This window comes from Aethalodelphis obliquidens, unplaced genomic scaffold, assembly GCF_003676395.1.
Source record: "Aethalodelphis obliquidens isolate GAN/ISIS:26980383/991018 unplaced genomic scaffold, ASM367639v1 scaffold7, whole genome shotgun sequence".
NCBI classification, from domain to species: Eukaryota; Metazoa; Chordata; class Mammalia; order Artiodactyla; family Delphinidae; genus Aethalodelphis; species Aethalodelphis obliquidens.
The window spans coordinates 35,449,358-35,464,856 of NW_020837951.1; the positions used below are offsets into that span (position 1 = coordinate 35,449,358).

At 38.6% G+C, this 15,499-nt stretch overlaps 1 protein-coding gene across 6 annotated transcripts in view; it reads right to left on the reverse strand.

Moving 5' to 3' along the window:
• ZCCHC7 (zinc finger CCHC-type containing 7) overlaps positions 1 to 11,102 on the reverse strand; it is a 266,507-nt gene extending 255,405 nt beyond the window's left edge. Inside the window, exons 1-2 of one of the 6 annotated variants that reach the window (XM_027105491.1) lie at positions 10,715 to 10,970; positions 5,649 to 6,279 (exon numbers count right to left, since the gene is read on the reverse strand). In XM_027105491.1, the coding sequence (XP_026961292.1) occupies positions 5,649 to 6,258 (610 nt within the window). In that variant the 5' untranslated portion in view covers positions 6,259 to 6,279; positions 10,715 to 10,970. The other 5 variants (XM_027105490.1, XM_027105487.1, XM_027105492.1 and 2 more) reach the window with 5 other exon arrangements.
• Between the last annotated feature and the right edge of the window lie 4,397 nt (positions 11,103 to 15,499).

A 15,499-nucleotide genomic window follows, 5' to 3' on the forward strand; every position in this document is an offset into this window, starting at 1 on the left:
GTTAAACAGTATCACAAAATTCAAACTCAGGGAATTCTAGAGGATAAACAATCCAGTTAGTATAACAATTAAGTTATAAAGAAGAAAGAAAACACATAGAAGAAAGATAAAGGAGGAACCTAAGATTAAAGGACATAAGTTACCACCCAACTGCAATAAATAGATCTGATTCAAATAAACTGTAGGAAAAAAAATTAAGAGCCCATCAGGGAAATCTGAAGGCTGAAATCTGAAGGCTGGTTATTTAATGATAGAAGAATTATTGGTAATTTGTTTAGGTGTGATAATAATATGATTGTTTCTTAAAAAGAAAACTTATGTTTTAGAAATACATATTGAAATGAATGTATATGTATATAAATAAATGAATGAAATGACATGATGACTGTGATTTGCTTCAAAATAATACAGGGACATGGAATTACATATGAGAAAAGATTGGTCATAAGTTGATAATTGTTGAAGCTGGTTTATGGAACAGTGAGACCATTACGACATTCCAGTTTTGTATACTTTAAAATTTCCATATGGGCTTCCCTGGTGGCGCAGTGGTTGAGAGTCCGCCTGCCGATGCAGGGGACACGGGTTCGTGCCCCGGACCGGGAAGATCCCACATGCCGCGGAGTGGCTGGGCCCGTGAGCCATGGCCGCTGAGCCTGCGCGTCCGGAGCCTGTGCTCCGCAACGGGAGAGGCCACAGTGAGAGGCCCGTGTACCACAAAAAAAAAAAAAAAAAAATTTCCATAGTTAAAAATTAACAAAGATTTAACAATTACTCCGAGAGCTAATGATATCCCTTCCCTCTGCAGGAAAATAAGTTGGTGATTATTCATGTATAACTCCTATAGCACTTATTCCCATCATTTGGCTGTCATATACAATAATCCTTCCCAAACTAGAGATCACCGTCACAAATTAAAAAACATGTTCATTTCCTTTGGTGCATCTTTTCTTCAACCAAGAAATCTGTCTTTCTAATAAATGAGAATTGTAAGACACTCCTACTGGGGATAATAAACTAAAGAAAGTAAAGGGTAAGAATTTTAAAAGGAAGACAAATGACAGAGCAGGTATCATTTACATAAAGAAGCGTCAGGAAAGAGTAAAGAAAGTGAAGCAAATGAAGTTTGTTTCTAGACTTTAGAAATAAACTCCTACACCCATCAGCAGCAAGGGCTGAGTCATATGTAACAGGTACTGAAGCCCTGTGTTTTGGCATGGATTTGTTATAAGCAGAGCCCTCATCATAAAGCTGTATATACTGAGGAAAGCTAGGCTGAGCACACTACCTAAGTGCTACATCACCAAGGCCCCCATGGAACCCAAGGAAGCTAATCGACAGCTTCAGATCATAAAATCAGAAAAGTATCAAACATTTAGAGGAAGTAAAAAAGAGGGAAAAAATGTCTCCTGGTTGTATATTATCTACCTGATCGTGTATTCTAATTGTGTATTAAAGCAAAACAAACATTTACGCATCTCACTGAAACTGAAGTAGTGCGAAAGAACCTCACATTTCCACAGAACAAGAGTGGTGCTGCACTCATTACTACAAATTTAACAATGGAAAATATGGATGTACTTACATAGTCCTTCAGATCTTCACGTACTACCTCAAATTCACTAATCCTATTTTTTAAAAAGTTTTAAGTTTTCAACCACAACTATCCCCAGAATTTTGAGAGACTTAACTCCAATGGTTAAGAAGAGACTTCCATAAATTACTTAAGCTTCTTATTATATTTTGTCTCTTCAATGAAACACCAAGCCACTTAAGGCTAAAACTATGTCTTTTACCACTTTAAATCCCCTCTATGTATTCTACATAGAGTAGATGCTCAATAAGTGTTTGATCATTTAGCAGTTAATGAAAAACAAAGTAATATATATGGCAAAGAATTACTCTAAATAGTATTAAAAAGGCTTCTGAGGAAAAGACCTGTCCTCAAGGAGTTGCTAATCTCTTCTCTTATATTATATTGATATTTCAAATATGCCACAGTTTGAGGGGTTTGCGGAGGAGGGGGAGCAGTACACAAAATCATAATTTTTGCTGTTTAACAATCATCATTTCAGAAGTATGCCAGAATTTCCACAAACTTCCACTGACATGAAAAAATCTTTTCTCTAAAGACTATTATACAAACTGAACCAGATCTACCCCCAGGTCTATTTATGAATGGGATAATAATGATTAGAAAGTAACAACACACTCAAATAGGCATCAGTACTGAATATATTGCCTATTAACTAGAAAAAAAATAGGATTATGGCATTAGTAGATCAAGGAGCACAGAGTAGGGATAAATTTCAATATGGATAGTAGGAACATACACTGACTGTTTGGAATCAAGAATTACTTAGAATTACTTAGGTCTTAAATATATATTTTTACCAATATTGCTAAGAAATAACAAAAAGTCTACCAGTAAATCAAATAGAAATGTGCAACATGACAAGTAATCATAAAAACCACTGCAGTTAATTGGAACCCTCATACATTACTGATGGGGATGTATAATGGTGCGGCCACTGTGGAAAAGTTTGGCAGTTCCTCAAAAAGTGAAACAGAGAAATGCCAGTAATCATATTCCTAGTTTATACCCAAAACAAGTATTCAAGTAAATACCTGTACATGAATGTCCAGAGTAGCACTATTCATGACAGCCAAAAGGTAGAAACACAAATGTCCATCAACAGATAAATGGATAAACAAAATGCAGGTATACAATAGAATATTATTCAGCCTTAAAAGAGGAATGAAGTACTGATACATGCTACAATATGCATAAGCCTCCAAAACATTATGCTAAGTGAAAGAAGCTAGACACAGAAGGTCACATACTGGATGATTCTATTTACACGAAATATCCAGAATAGGTAAATCCAAAGACAGAAAGCAGACTTGTGCTTGTCAGAGTCTGGGGCAGGAGGTTATGAGGAGTGACTGTTCAATCGGTGCAGGGTTTCTTTCGGATGTGGTGAAAACATTTTGGCGTTTCCCTTGGATGTGATGAAAATGTTTTGGAACTAGATATAGGTAATGGTTCTACAACATTGTGAATGTATTAAATGCCTCCAAATTGAACCTTTAAAACGGTTAATTCTGTGTTAATTTCACCTCAATAAAAAATAAACAAATAATCCCCCCAAAACACAGTTCAAGAACAGCCATGCTTCTTATTGTCTATAACATAAAATACTAAAATTGTTTTCCAGAGATTTCTCTATATACCTGATTACCAACTTTTTCTTCATTCCTAAAAGCCATACCTAAGTCCATCATTCTCTTTCCTCTAGAATCCTCATCTCCATACGGCTCAGCTACCCTTAACCCCGTCCTCACTACCCCTCATCAATCCCTTTCATTTTGCCTTGAGAAATCCTACTTACATTATGAGCCACCATCCAGTTAACCTGCTCCTCTTTCTGTGGAAAGATAAGCTTTCTTTTTAATTTATCAAGCTTTTCAGTATGTATATGTGAAATAACAATAAGATATCCAAATGGAAATATTTGGCACGGTGGACATAGAGAACTTGAATTCAAGAGAAGTCGCTGATCATCATGAACACATTAGTATTTGATGAAACTAGGTGTCATGTTACGGGAAGGCAATTTAGAGAAGGAATAGGCTAAATGATTGTTTTGACATTCTGTAATGTTTTGCCTAACCCTGGATCTTTTGGTTTCTGTCACCCTGCCCCAGGTATTACTGGAAAAAGTTATGAAACCCTTCAGAGTGAGTTCATTACAAGTTCACATTGTTTCAATTTTGATTGAATACTACTTTTAAGCAAGGCTTTTATTCTCTTATTGTTGATTTGTTAGCATAATGATTTCCAACCTATGAGCTTCAGACTCCTGGGAGCTGGAGAATTAGTTATCACAATGGGTGGCCAGAGGCATGCTTTATATAAGGCCATATATGCTGCAGACAGGCCTTATACAATATTTTTCAAATGTGTAGACAATGTTGTGGTTAATAAAATACAAAGTCATGTATGAGTGTACTGAATAGCTTTTTGCTAATATGCATTTTCTCAATTAACAAATACTAAAAATGTAACTATAGTTATGTGGGGCAGGGGGTCCACAAATTTTTTTGAAGTTAAAGAAGTTGTCATCTTCAACATATTGGGATCCACTGCCTAACAGTATTCCCCATAGCACCTAAACATCTTTCCCACACTCTAAGCCTCTAAGTATCCCCTGCCCAATTCCAGACCCACTTCCACTTTCATTTTCCCAAGAAAATCAAACACATCCTTATACATTCCCTCATCTACCTCAATCCATCTGAATTTATTCTTTCTCCTCCACCTCTATAAATATTTGGTAATTTAGCAATTAAATGTCTCTTCCCTTTTAAGACTAATTCAGACAATATACCTGAGCCCATCTCTTATTTGCCTCCCTTACCCCAATCCACCAAACAGGTTTAATCTCTCCTTCAAGAGATTTTTTTTCCCCTTCCACCTAAAAACATTATCAACTCTCTCTTATTCTGACAAAACTTTACTTGATTCTGCTCTATGTTCTAGCTACTATCCTATTTCTTTTCTTCCTTTTGGTGTCAAATTCTCAGAGCTGGCCTACTACAGCCTGAGCCAGACACCTGGCTTTGTAAATAAGATTCTGTTGAAATAGCCATCTCATTTTTTCAGATATCATGGCTGCTTTCCTACAACAAGGGCAAAGTTAAGTAGTTAGGCGATCCTATGGCTTGGAAACCTAAAATATTTCCTACCTGGCTCTTTAAAAAGTTTGTCAATCTCTGGGGCTCCAAAGCATGATCTATATTCAATATCAGCATTTTCTTTTGAGGACAAGTGGGTGCCATTAAAGGTTTTGGATCAGCAGTAAAGTACTGAGTAAAGGGCATTTCAAGACTACCAACTTAACAACAGCATACAGGGAAGATATAAAAGATCATTTAGGAAAATATTGCAAGAGACTACACATTAAGCATAAAGGGAGAAAAATAAAAGGGACTTTTTAAAAGGATAAGCATCAATACTAGATGACTACATGTGACAGAGACAAAACTAACACCAAAATTTCAATTCTTGATTATGTGGCTCTCAAGAATTTGCATTCTCTCCTACAGTCTACTGAAGACTTACAGCTCTTCATAGTTTCCTACATTACTGATTATGGAGTTCCTAAAAATCTTAATACTAATTCCATATCTTCTGTATACCAGGCATTCCCCATGCTTGCTATATGGCTACCTCCTGGGTAAGCAAATCACTTAGGAAGAGGCAGAACCAACAGAGTTGGCCAAATAAGAGCATAGGGCCAATGTCAGAGTTGGATGGAGTACTCACCTGTGGTACCAAGCAGAGAGAGAGGGAAACTAAGATTTCAGGTCCAGAACTGGCTCTAGCCAAACAGGAAGAAGCAGTTATGAATTTGCTTATAGCAGAAGCAGAGTGTCTTTGATATCCTGACATACTTTTCTGATGTTCAGACAGACCACCATTAAAGTGGCCATTGGTAAAAGAGTCTCATGAAAAACAAGCCAAAAAACAAGACCAAAAGGTGAGGAATTAAATGGAGCAGACCCTAATGGTCTTTTGTTTAGGAAAAGCAGTCTTCCTTATTAAAGATGATACTACTTTTCATAATGGCCAATATGATACTAACCTTCATTAAGAGAATTTTCACACCCCACAAGATTGAGAAGGATATCGTCATCTTTATCATCAACTTCACATCCCAGCAGCATCCAGCTTTCCACATTATCGCTTTCTGAAATGGTGCTCTCTTCCTCTTCACTTGAACTGACCTCTATAATCATGACCTCTTGGATTGTACCTGATCTCTCTCCAGGTTTAGTCTTCTCAATATCCCTCTTGCATTTCTTATCTGCCAACTCATTAGAATGACGAAAAGCAGGAGGACCTTGGGTCCTTTCTTCTGCATGGACTCTAAAATTCTTTCTTTTACATTTATAAATACTATCTTCATCAGACAGTGTGATGACCTCTGACCCATCTGATAGCTGGATGACCTCACTATCTGAAAGGATAATTAAGTTCTTCTGATTTGGTTTACTATTGAACGATTCAGAATTCCCAGAGTTCTTCTCTTCATGTTCTTCCTCTTTGATGACATTATCAAGATCTTGGGCATAATGAACTTGGCTGTAGAGCTGAAATTCCACCTCACTATCAACACTCAGTTCACTAGATGACTCTTCACGATAAAGGTCATCTTCATATGCTTCTATGGTCTCATAACCACCAAACATCATGGAAAGTCAGTAACCTTGATGCTGTAAAACAGAAAGTCATAGAAAGAATATATTTTAACAGCTCAGATCATGCCTGTTTAGTGCATAATGATATCACCTCTTAGAGCTAACTTCTGTGAAGGCCATCATTTTTCTCAATGACATATTAAAATACCTTTTTCTCTTAGAGTAGTACCATTTTTCAAGATTTTCTAAATTGTTATGACACACTCTAATAATGCCCAGCCCCTCCCAAATGAAAATTACTGCCAACAAACTTAGTTACAGTTATTAATGGAAATGTTATATTTCACAAGTATGTTAGAAAGGAAAAACAGGTTGAGATCCACTGTTTCAGACACCGATCACTTTTTCTCCACAATGTTAAAAATCACAAAAATATTTTAGGTCATTCTCACTACTATTCCATCCATTCTTCATCTTTTGCCTGGCTCTGGTTCTGTAGCTCATCTTTTCTGGTATACATTCTCACACAGGAATATTACTTCAATTATGACTAAAATCCACAAAAGGACATAATTATCATATTTACTGTTTTGGTGTATATTTGTCTTCTCAATTAAAAAATTAATCTCCAGGCCTTCTGATCTTTGACCAAAAGAATACATAAAAATAGCTGACAAACTTAGTTTATTTCTGTACCTATAAAGATATGTATGAAATACAAACTAACTGAAGACCTAAAATAGAGTTAAAACTCAGCTTTAGGAGCACCTTACTCCTACTGTGAGCACAGTAAATCCTGCTCATCCTTCAACTCTGTTTAAATATCACTTCCTCGGGGAAGCTTTCCTTGACCCACCAAACTGTCGACCCTTTATAGGTTTCCATAGCACTTTACATTTCAAGACATTCACATTTCTAATTACTAGTGCAATGTAAATTTCCCACAAGCACCAATCACATACCCCAGGGGGGCAGGAACTATATGCACTTTGTTAAACAATGGATCACCAAAACCAAGCAGAGTAACTGGCATTTAGTAAGACCTCTATAAAGGTCTGCTGAACTAACAAATGAATAAATAAATGAATAAGATCATCAGGTATTTGTTCTAAAGCCCTAATAAATCTAATTATGTGTCTAAAATATGAAAATTATGAGATGAATTTCGTAGTTGTCTCCAACTATTTCAAAGATTCTCATATCATCAACCAAAAATCTACACAGATGTTTCAATTAGGTACTAATGGAACACTGATCAAAATGAGAGTGCTGGAAAAAAACTCATTTTTGTTTAAAAAAAAAATCAGGCACAGTATAGAGAACAATTAAAAATGACAATTTATTCTTTCTACTCTACTTTTAGCTATACAGATACAATTTAGAAAGACTAGTTGTTTTCTTAGTTTATCAATTCTCTGCCCAAAATGTCGGGGTACTTTGGTGATACAACCTGCTGACTCCAAAAATCAAATGAACAAGAGCCAAAAATGTACTACACTCATGCTGGAGTTTCTTGTTTTACAGAAATAAAGAAACCAACTTTTGTTGTACACCTTAAACTTACACAATGTTATATGTCAATTAAATCTCAATAAAGCTGGGGGGAAAAAGATGATTAAAAGTTCTGAGTTAACAATATTGTATATATGAAATCTGCTAAGAGAGTAAATCTTAAATGTTCTAACCACACACAAAAAAGGTTAAGATGTGAGGTGACGGATATGTTAACTAACCTTAATGTGGTAATCATTTCACAATATATACATATATCAAATCATCATGTTGTACACCTTAAACAATGTTATTTGTCAATTATATCTCAATAAAGCTGGGGGGGAGACCCAACTTTTAATGCCTTTTTCTCCTTCTAAAAGGTACAATATACCTGTTCCCTTTTTGCACTGTTCTTCAGGTTGCTATGATGTTGTCATACAAGTTGAATGTGGCTGTCTGAAAAGTAATGCTCATAGCATTTATCAGTTTATATTGAAATGTTAGCTTCAGAGGAATACAAATAAAAGATGAATCCTTTCCTTTTTATTTAATAGGTAAATTAATTCTAAAAGAAGTCAAAGGAATTATGCTTCCTTCAAAATCCTCACTGGATCCATCTTGAGGATCCAGTGTGGACTTAAGATAAAACATAATTCTGGTGCAGCACAGAAAAAATTAAAGAGCTAAATTACAGAGTTACAAATCTGTACTACTCTTGGAGCCATCCCAAAGGAAAGGGATTAAGAAAAGCGCCATAGGCACACCTGTGAGTGTATGCCAAAAATAAACTACAGAAATAAAATAAAAACAGACTTCCTTGGGTCTAAGGGTTTATCTCTTCCCCTGAAATGTAGAAAAATGAATTTAACAATTTAGCCCCTATGGCCTTTAAGAGGATTTTGTCCCTTCTGTACTGAAAATTGTGCTCAGCATAACCGGCTCTTCTATTTATGTAGTTTATGTATGCCAGAGTTATGGTCTGCCTGAGGCTGTTTTGGTTTATGTTACTACTTTAATTACATTCAAACGCATTTAGTTAACTTTTTAAATTCATACTCCAAGGATGAATATGAAAAAAATATATATGTATATAACTGTCTTGATTCAGAAGGACTTCTCAGCTTTTTGATCATTGTACACAATTCTCAAGCATACTTAATTAGATAACATAAAGTCTCTATGAGAGTCACAAAATTTTAAATCTGGAAGAGACCTTTCAGATTATCTCATCAACCTCCACAATCTACATATAAGGAAACTGAGGTCCAAAGAGATAAGGAGGCCTATCCAAAGTTATTTAGCTGGTTAAGAACACAGCTAAAACTGATTCACATTTCCCTGATGAAAAAAATAACAATCATCATTTCGAATAAAGATTAAAGAAAAAACAAAAACCTTCCTTCAAAACTAAATTTGCAGTGGCTCTAACACCTAAATTTACCTAACAAATATCCATTTTATTTCCGTGGAGTTTAAAAACTATAAAAGAGGCATTTTAATTGGAAAGAAAAGCATACATTTGAATTTGTCAGTTTACCATCCAAGAGCTTCCCAAGTTGGTACACAAAAGCTATAGCAATGCCATGACCAAAAAAGATGGCTCTTATATAAGAACTTAAAATATCAGTTTGAGAATAAAACTTCTCTGAAGAATTTAAATGGCTTAACAAATATAAAACAGCTATAGAGAATAACTGCAAAGGCACTCGCTGTTCAAAAGTGAGAGCAGAATTCATTCACTGATTTTTTTTAAACTAGACAACTTAAGGCTTATTTAAGCTTTCAGATTTTATTATACAATCTTTAAAGACAACATTTCTGCTCTAACAGTCTACCAACTGGTCATTTCAGTCCTTGTGCTCTTATTTCTCTTCAAAGAACTTTTAGCCTAGATATTTCTTTTTGATGAGATAGTTATCCATCTCAAGGAAATTTAAATCAAATTCACAGCTTGATATCAAGGCTAGTTTTCTTTAGAACGTGATTAACAGTTTAATTTCAAATTAAAATTTCTGACTTAGTGAGCCATCCTGATAGTGACAGATTTGAAACACTACTGACTCGTGTTAAAATTTCTGCCCACTCTTCGAATGGGGCTTTCAATTTGAAGTAAATCAAACTGGGACAGAGAATTCAAATGTGGGAAACAATGGTCACAAAAAAATTCAGACAGAATACAAGATGCTGGTGGGAGAAAATAATGCTAAATTTATTCAGACAAGTCCAGCTGTTCCTGACATAAAGTCTTTATAGAGTAACTAATCCTATCTCAAAACACTTCCTTCACCTTTCCCTCAGCGCTTTTTCCTGTTATTACACAGTATCTTATCCTTGAAGCTATTGTACAATCCTCACTTCCACTTCTTCCTCAGTTTATTCCCCACCCTCAGACTCTCTTGAAAACATCAATACTGAATTATCCCCAAAGCACAATACCGTCTGAAATATACACACAGTCGAAAAATTCAAAACACAACAGAGTTTGGGAAGGAACCTGAAAGTCATTAAATTAAACACTCATTTTATACACTGAGAAATGGGCTCTGAGAAGCTTACTTATTCATTGCGCATAAAAGATCTCCTAATTCAACCCCGTAATCTGAAATCAAGGTAAATACAGCCTGAAGAGATTTCTGGAGTCACCAACGCGAGTTGGTGGTGGAGCCCCGGCTAGAACGCAGGCCTGCTGACTCTCCACTCAGCCAGTTTTCCCACTACATCTGAAACTCTTAAAGTTGAAGTTAACTGCCGGCTACGATGTGAAGGATAAAGGGAATCAGCGAACACAGTCCAAGTCTCCTTGTTTTACGTGGGGAAAGGGGCCCATCTCCCGAAATTTTTCTGTCCCCACAGCTGCAGCTGCTGCTTCTGACTGCTGACGCTGGATGAGGCCCAGGACTGTTCGGTCCTCAAAGGCCGAGCCCTCTTCGCGTTTAAATGACTGACCGGCTTTCCTAATAGGGGAACCTCGGGGGTGGGGGTTGGAGGTAAAATAGGCAGAAACGCCACTCCTCACCGAGGCCATGGGCGCCCAGCCATTTTTGAACCACGGCCTCAGGCCTTGGAGGGGCAGGGAGAAGCCCAGCCGGTCCGCGGAGTCGCGTGGAAAAGAGCTCGACTGAGAGGCCACGAGCCGAGCCCCGCCACGAGTAAGGGACACAGGGGGGACGCGGAGGCCGGCGAGGGGACACGCGCTAGCTCCACAGCCCAGCGGGCGAGGCGGAGGGCGGGCAGGGGTCCCCCGGCCGCAGTCGGCTCGGGGTCCGTCACACACATACTCACTGCCGCGGCTGCGACCAGGAAGCACCAACCAGGAACCAAAACGCGTAGAGGGACGGGGAGGGGCGAGGACAAATGAGGTAAGAAAACCGCGTCCGCGCGAACCCGGGAGAAGGGAAGGCACTTCCGGGGAAAACACAGCTCCCGGGAGTCGTCTTCCGTCCCGCCCACCCACCAGGCCTTCTGTACGCATGCGTAACAACTATTAACCCTTTCCTTTCCCCTTGATGTGCCTGTCTTGCTCTGGTCCTTCCCCCCAACGGCTTCTTTCACAGATATTTAAGCTGCATCTGTGACAGAGGACACCATGTTTGAATGACTTGCACAGAAGATATGCTACTTACCGAGCAAAACCGGGGAGAGTTAGCGCCTTTCTGTGCTGGCGAGAAAAACTACATCTACCATGATGCTCCGGGGCGAAGTTTAGCCCGCGCTCCGCCTCCTTTCCCCCTGACCTCGGAGGACATCCTCCATGTGCCACGTGGCGCGGGAGCGGAGCCGAGACCCAGCAAGGGGACGAGGACCGGTGCGGCAGACGGCTTGGCTGGTGTACTCGGGGAATCCCAGCGAGGGAGAAGCCTCTTTGAGAGCGCCTGGTTTAGATCCTTCTCTCGAGCTAGGTGACCTTAGGCAGGTCCTTCCCACCTCTAAGTTGAAGGTAAACTTAGTTTACACTGGGGCGCTTCCGGCTCCTTTTTTCCCCTAGAATACAAGACAACAGATTTAACTCTTTGTGAACCTGGAAGAGCTGAACTCTTGCGAAAGATTGAAGTCAATACTGGTCCTTTGGAAGCCTCCGGAGGCTACAGATTGTGTTGGAAGCCCCTGGCTTCGGTTCCTCGTCTCACACCTTATTTTAACAGTAATACTAAACCCAACTGTACATCTTTATCAATTCGTCGGCCCTTGGCAACAGTCTTGAAAGATGTTTGACATTGATTATTTTTGCCAACATTTATCGAACATGTGTTTAAGAGCCAGGCAGTGCTAGCAATTGCGAATATAGTGGTAAATGTTTTAAAGTCTCTGGTCTCATAGAGCTAGAGTCTACCTGAGAAAGCAGAATACAGATAGTTTGCTTATATCTAAGAGTTTGACCGGAAAAATAATTAGAAATTTTAGTTAGCATTATGGTAAGTGCTAGGAAGGAGGACAAGATACAATGAAAAGGTAAAATTGGAGGACCCGTTTTGCAGAGGAGGAAACAGGCTAAGAAATGGGCCACAGAAATTACTAGATTGTTTATTAGGTAATGTGTATTGTGTAGAACAAATATTATCTTAAAAATAATAATATACTGAACATTTATCAAGTGCCAGGCTTACTCCTATAAATTTACTATGTATAAACTTTAAAATTTTAACAACCCTTTGAGGTTGAGAGTTTTTAAAAAAAGGAAATAGATTCAGAGGTTAAGTAACTTGCCCAAGGCCACAAGGCCAGGAAATGCTCCCAATTACTATGCCCAGTGCTCTCACTATTACTCCTGCATTCAACAAAGATTTGCTATGTTCCCATGCTCAAAATGCTTAGGCACCCCCAACAGGTTATGTCATAAAACCTAGAATTCTTTGGATGTCGTAAAGAACACTTCATGAGCTGACATCTGCCTACCTCTTTACCACCATGCTGAATACTGGGCCGTTGCCAGAACACACTATGCTCTATCACATCTGTGCCTTTACAGAGAGCATTCCTACTGCCTGTAAAGTCCTCCCTGTCATTCACCCTACTCTGCTCAAGACTGAGTCTTCAGGGAAATTTTCCAACTTAACCAGACAGAACAGGCATTCCTTCCCTCCATCAAGACAGTTATATTGTCTTAAAATTGTCTCCTAACTGGATTGTGGGCTCCCAGAAGGGTGAAGCTTTGACATTTTATCTTTGTATCTTCACCAGCTAATATAGTGCTTGACAGACAGCAAGCACTCAGTAATGGTGTTAAAGGAATGAAGGACCTCTTCTAACTACCTGAGGTTCTAGGAAACCAAGAACCAGATATGGATCCACCAGCTATCAGTTCAGTGGGAAACATGTCATGACTCCAAATAACTGGAATGCAGTGTAGTGTTCCATGATACTAACATGGTGTAAAGAGCTGCAAGGACCCCAAGGATACAGAGATTTCTGACCAAGAAGAGTAGTGTATATATACACGCACCTTGCCTTTACATGATAAGTTCTCATTTAGACGGTTTTTAGAAATCACGAGATTCAGTCTCCTATTGTGATGGGGAAACAAGTTTTGCCAAGAGTCACGTGGCAGAGGCAGAACTGTGTGTGTAATCCAGGTCTCTGAGTCTCTCCCCAAACCACCTCACACTGTCTCTGCCCCACACCTCTTGAGATCACAAATGGTAGCATGCACAAACATCCTGGAGCCTCTCTTAGAATGTCCTAAGGAGTCCATTTATTTGAGAGAGGAAGCACCTGCTTTCGCCAGGGCAGTGGCAGTACTACATCAACAGTGAGCAGCTGAATTAGGGTGAGGGGCCAGGAGAAAGCAGAAACCTGCTGCAGAGGGCAGGCCAGGTGGGGGATGTAGTGTAGCAGGATCTGGGCAAGTGACTTACCCTTACCCTTCTGTTGCAGAGGGAGGAGCTACCTCCTTTATTTTATTCTGGTTTAGTGGTACCTAGAACCTCTGAAAAACTAATCATTTTGACCTTTTATCAGTTGCCTTTCCATTACTATCCATTCACTGGCAGCCTACTATGTAATAACCCCTTGTGAGCCACTTCAGGTATATTGTCTGCCAGATATATCGTAAGGGAGTGTTAGCCCATTTCACTGGTGTGGAAATTGTGACTTGGCGAGGTCATGTGACTTCCTCTAAATGACAGAGCTGGTATTCAAACTCAAGTCTTGTCTGAATCCAAAACCTATGCTCTTTTCTATGCCCAAACTGCCTTTCAAAACTAAACTCCTCGAGGGTGGAGACTATGATGTCCTGCTCTGTCTCTCCAGTACTTAACCCAGGCAGAGTATGTTTCAGGCTCCCAGAGGTCACTGGTGGAATGAGTGGATTCAGCATGGAATGTTTGCCAAATGAAAGCCTGGGTGCTGTATGAACAGTGTTGTGGAACAGCAAAGGAGGGAGCTGCTGGCTGCTTAGGAGCAGTGGAGAAGCCTCCTGCAGAGGAGGAGGCCAAGTAAGTGGTTAGTAAAACAACAACAGCAGTCCAGCATTCTAATCGTAAAGAGCACAAACAGGCAATTCACAGAAAAAATCCGAAAGGCCATGAACTATGATAAGTGTTCAACATCACTAATAATAAGAAAAATATGAATGACCTCATACACTGTGGATGGAAATACAAATTGGAAAAGCCTTTTAGGGGAGTTAGTTGACCGTATCCATCAAAATTGTAAGTGAGCTATGTTTTTAAATGTATGTAGAAAGATTGTGATAGAAAAAAAAAAAGGAAACAAATATTCATCAATAGGGAATGAAATAAACAAGGATACAGCTATACTATTTTTTTAAGTATGCTGCTTTTAAAAGAATGAGATAAATCTGTATGTACTGACATAGATCTCCAAGACATACAGTTAAGTGAAAACAACAGGCAAATTGCAGAGCAATAGGTGTATTATGTACTCATTTTTGTTATAGTTTAAAGAGTTTGTGTGGCTGTATATAGATATGTGTGTATAGAATGCATAGACAAAATACTGGATGGATGTCAGTAACAGTGGTTACTGACTTCTGAGGAAGGAAGTGGGAGTGGAAGGGAATAAAGAGGGACTTTTCACTTAAAAAAAAAAAAGAGACGTAATTCAGTGAGAAGAACACACATCACTTCTGGGGTACTCCTACCAAAGCACATAACCTGAATATAATCATGAGGAAACTATGAGACAAAAACAAATTAGGGAACATTCTACAATATACCTGACTCTTAAAACACTTCAAAAATGTCAGTCATAAAAAACAATGACTGAGGAATTGTTCCACACTCAAGGACAGTGAAAGAGACATGATACATAATAAATTCAATTCATGATCTGGGATTTTCTTTTGCCAGAAAGGATATTATTGGGACAATTAGCAAAATCCAAATAAATCTAGATTTGATGACAGTGCTGTATTGCTGTTTTTCTCCTGATTTTTATATTTGTATTACGGTTATGTAAGAGAATGTCCTTGTCTTTTTTAGGCTGTATAATCTGAAGTACTTGCAGTAAAAGGACATCATGTCTGAAACTGATTCTCAGGTGGTTCAGAAAACAATTGTTTTGGGGGCAAGGGAAAGGGAGAGAGAAAGGAGAAGGATAACACAAATGTAGTAAAAAGTTAACATTTTGGGAATCTGGGTAAAAGGTATTCAAGAGTTCTTGGTACTAATTTTGCAATTTATATCTAACTCTGAAATTATGCCAAAATATAAAATTAAAAGGAAAACTAAAAAGAATAAGAGTTTGCCAGGTGGAGAAGGCAGGGGGAATCTTCTGGCAAAGGAACAAGATAAGCAAAGGAAACTGACAAGCATGAGTCTTGCATTGAGAAACAATCAGTGGC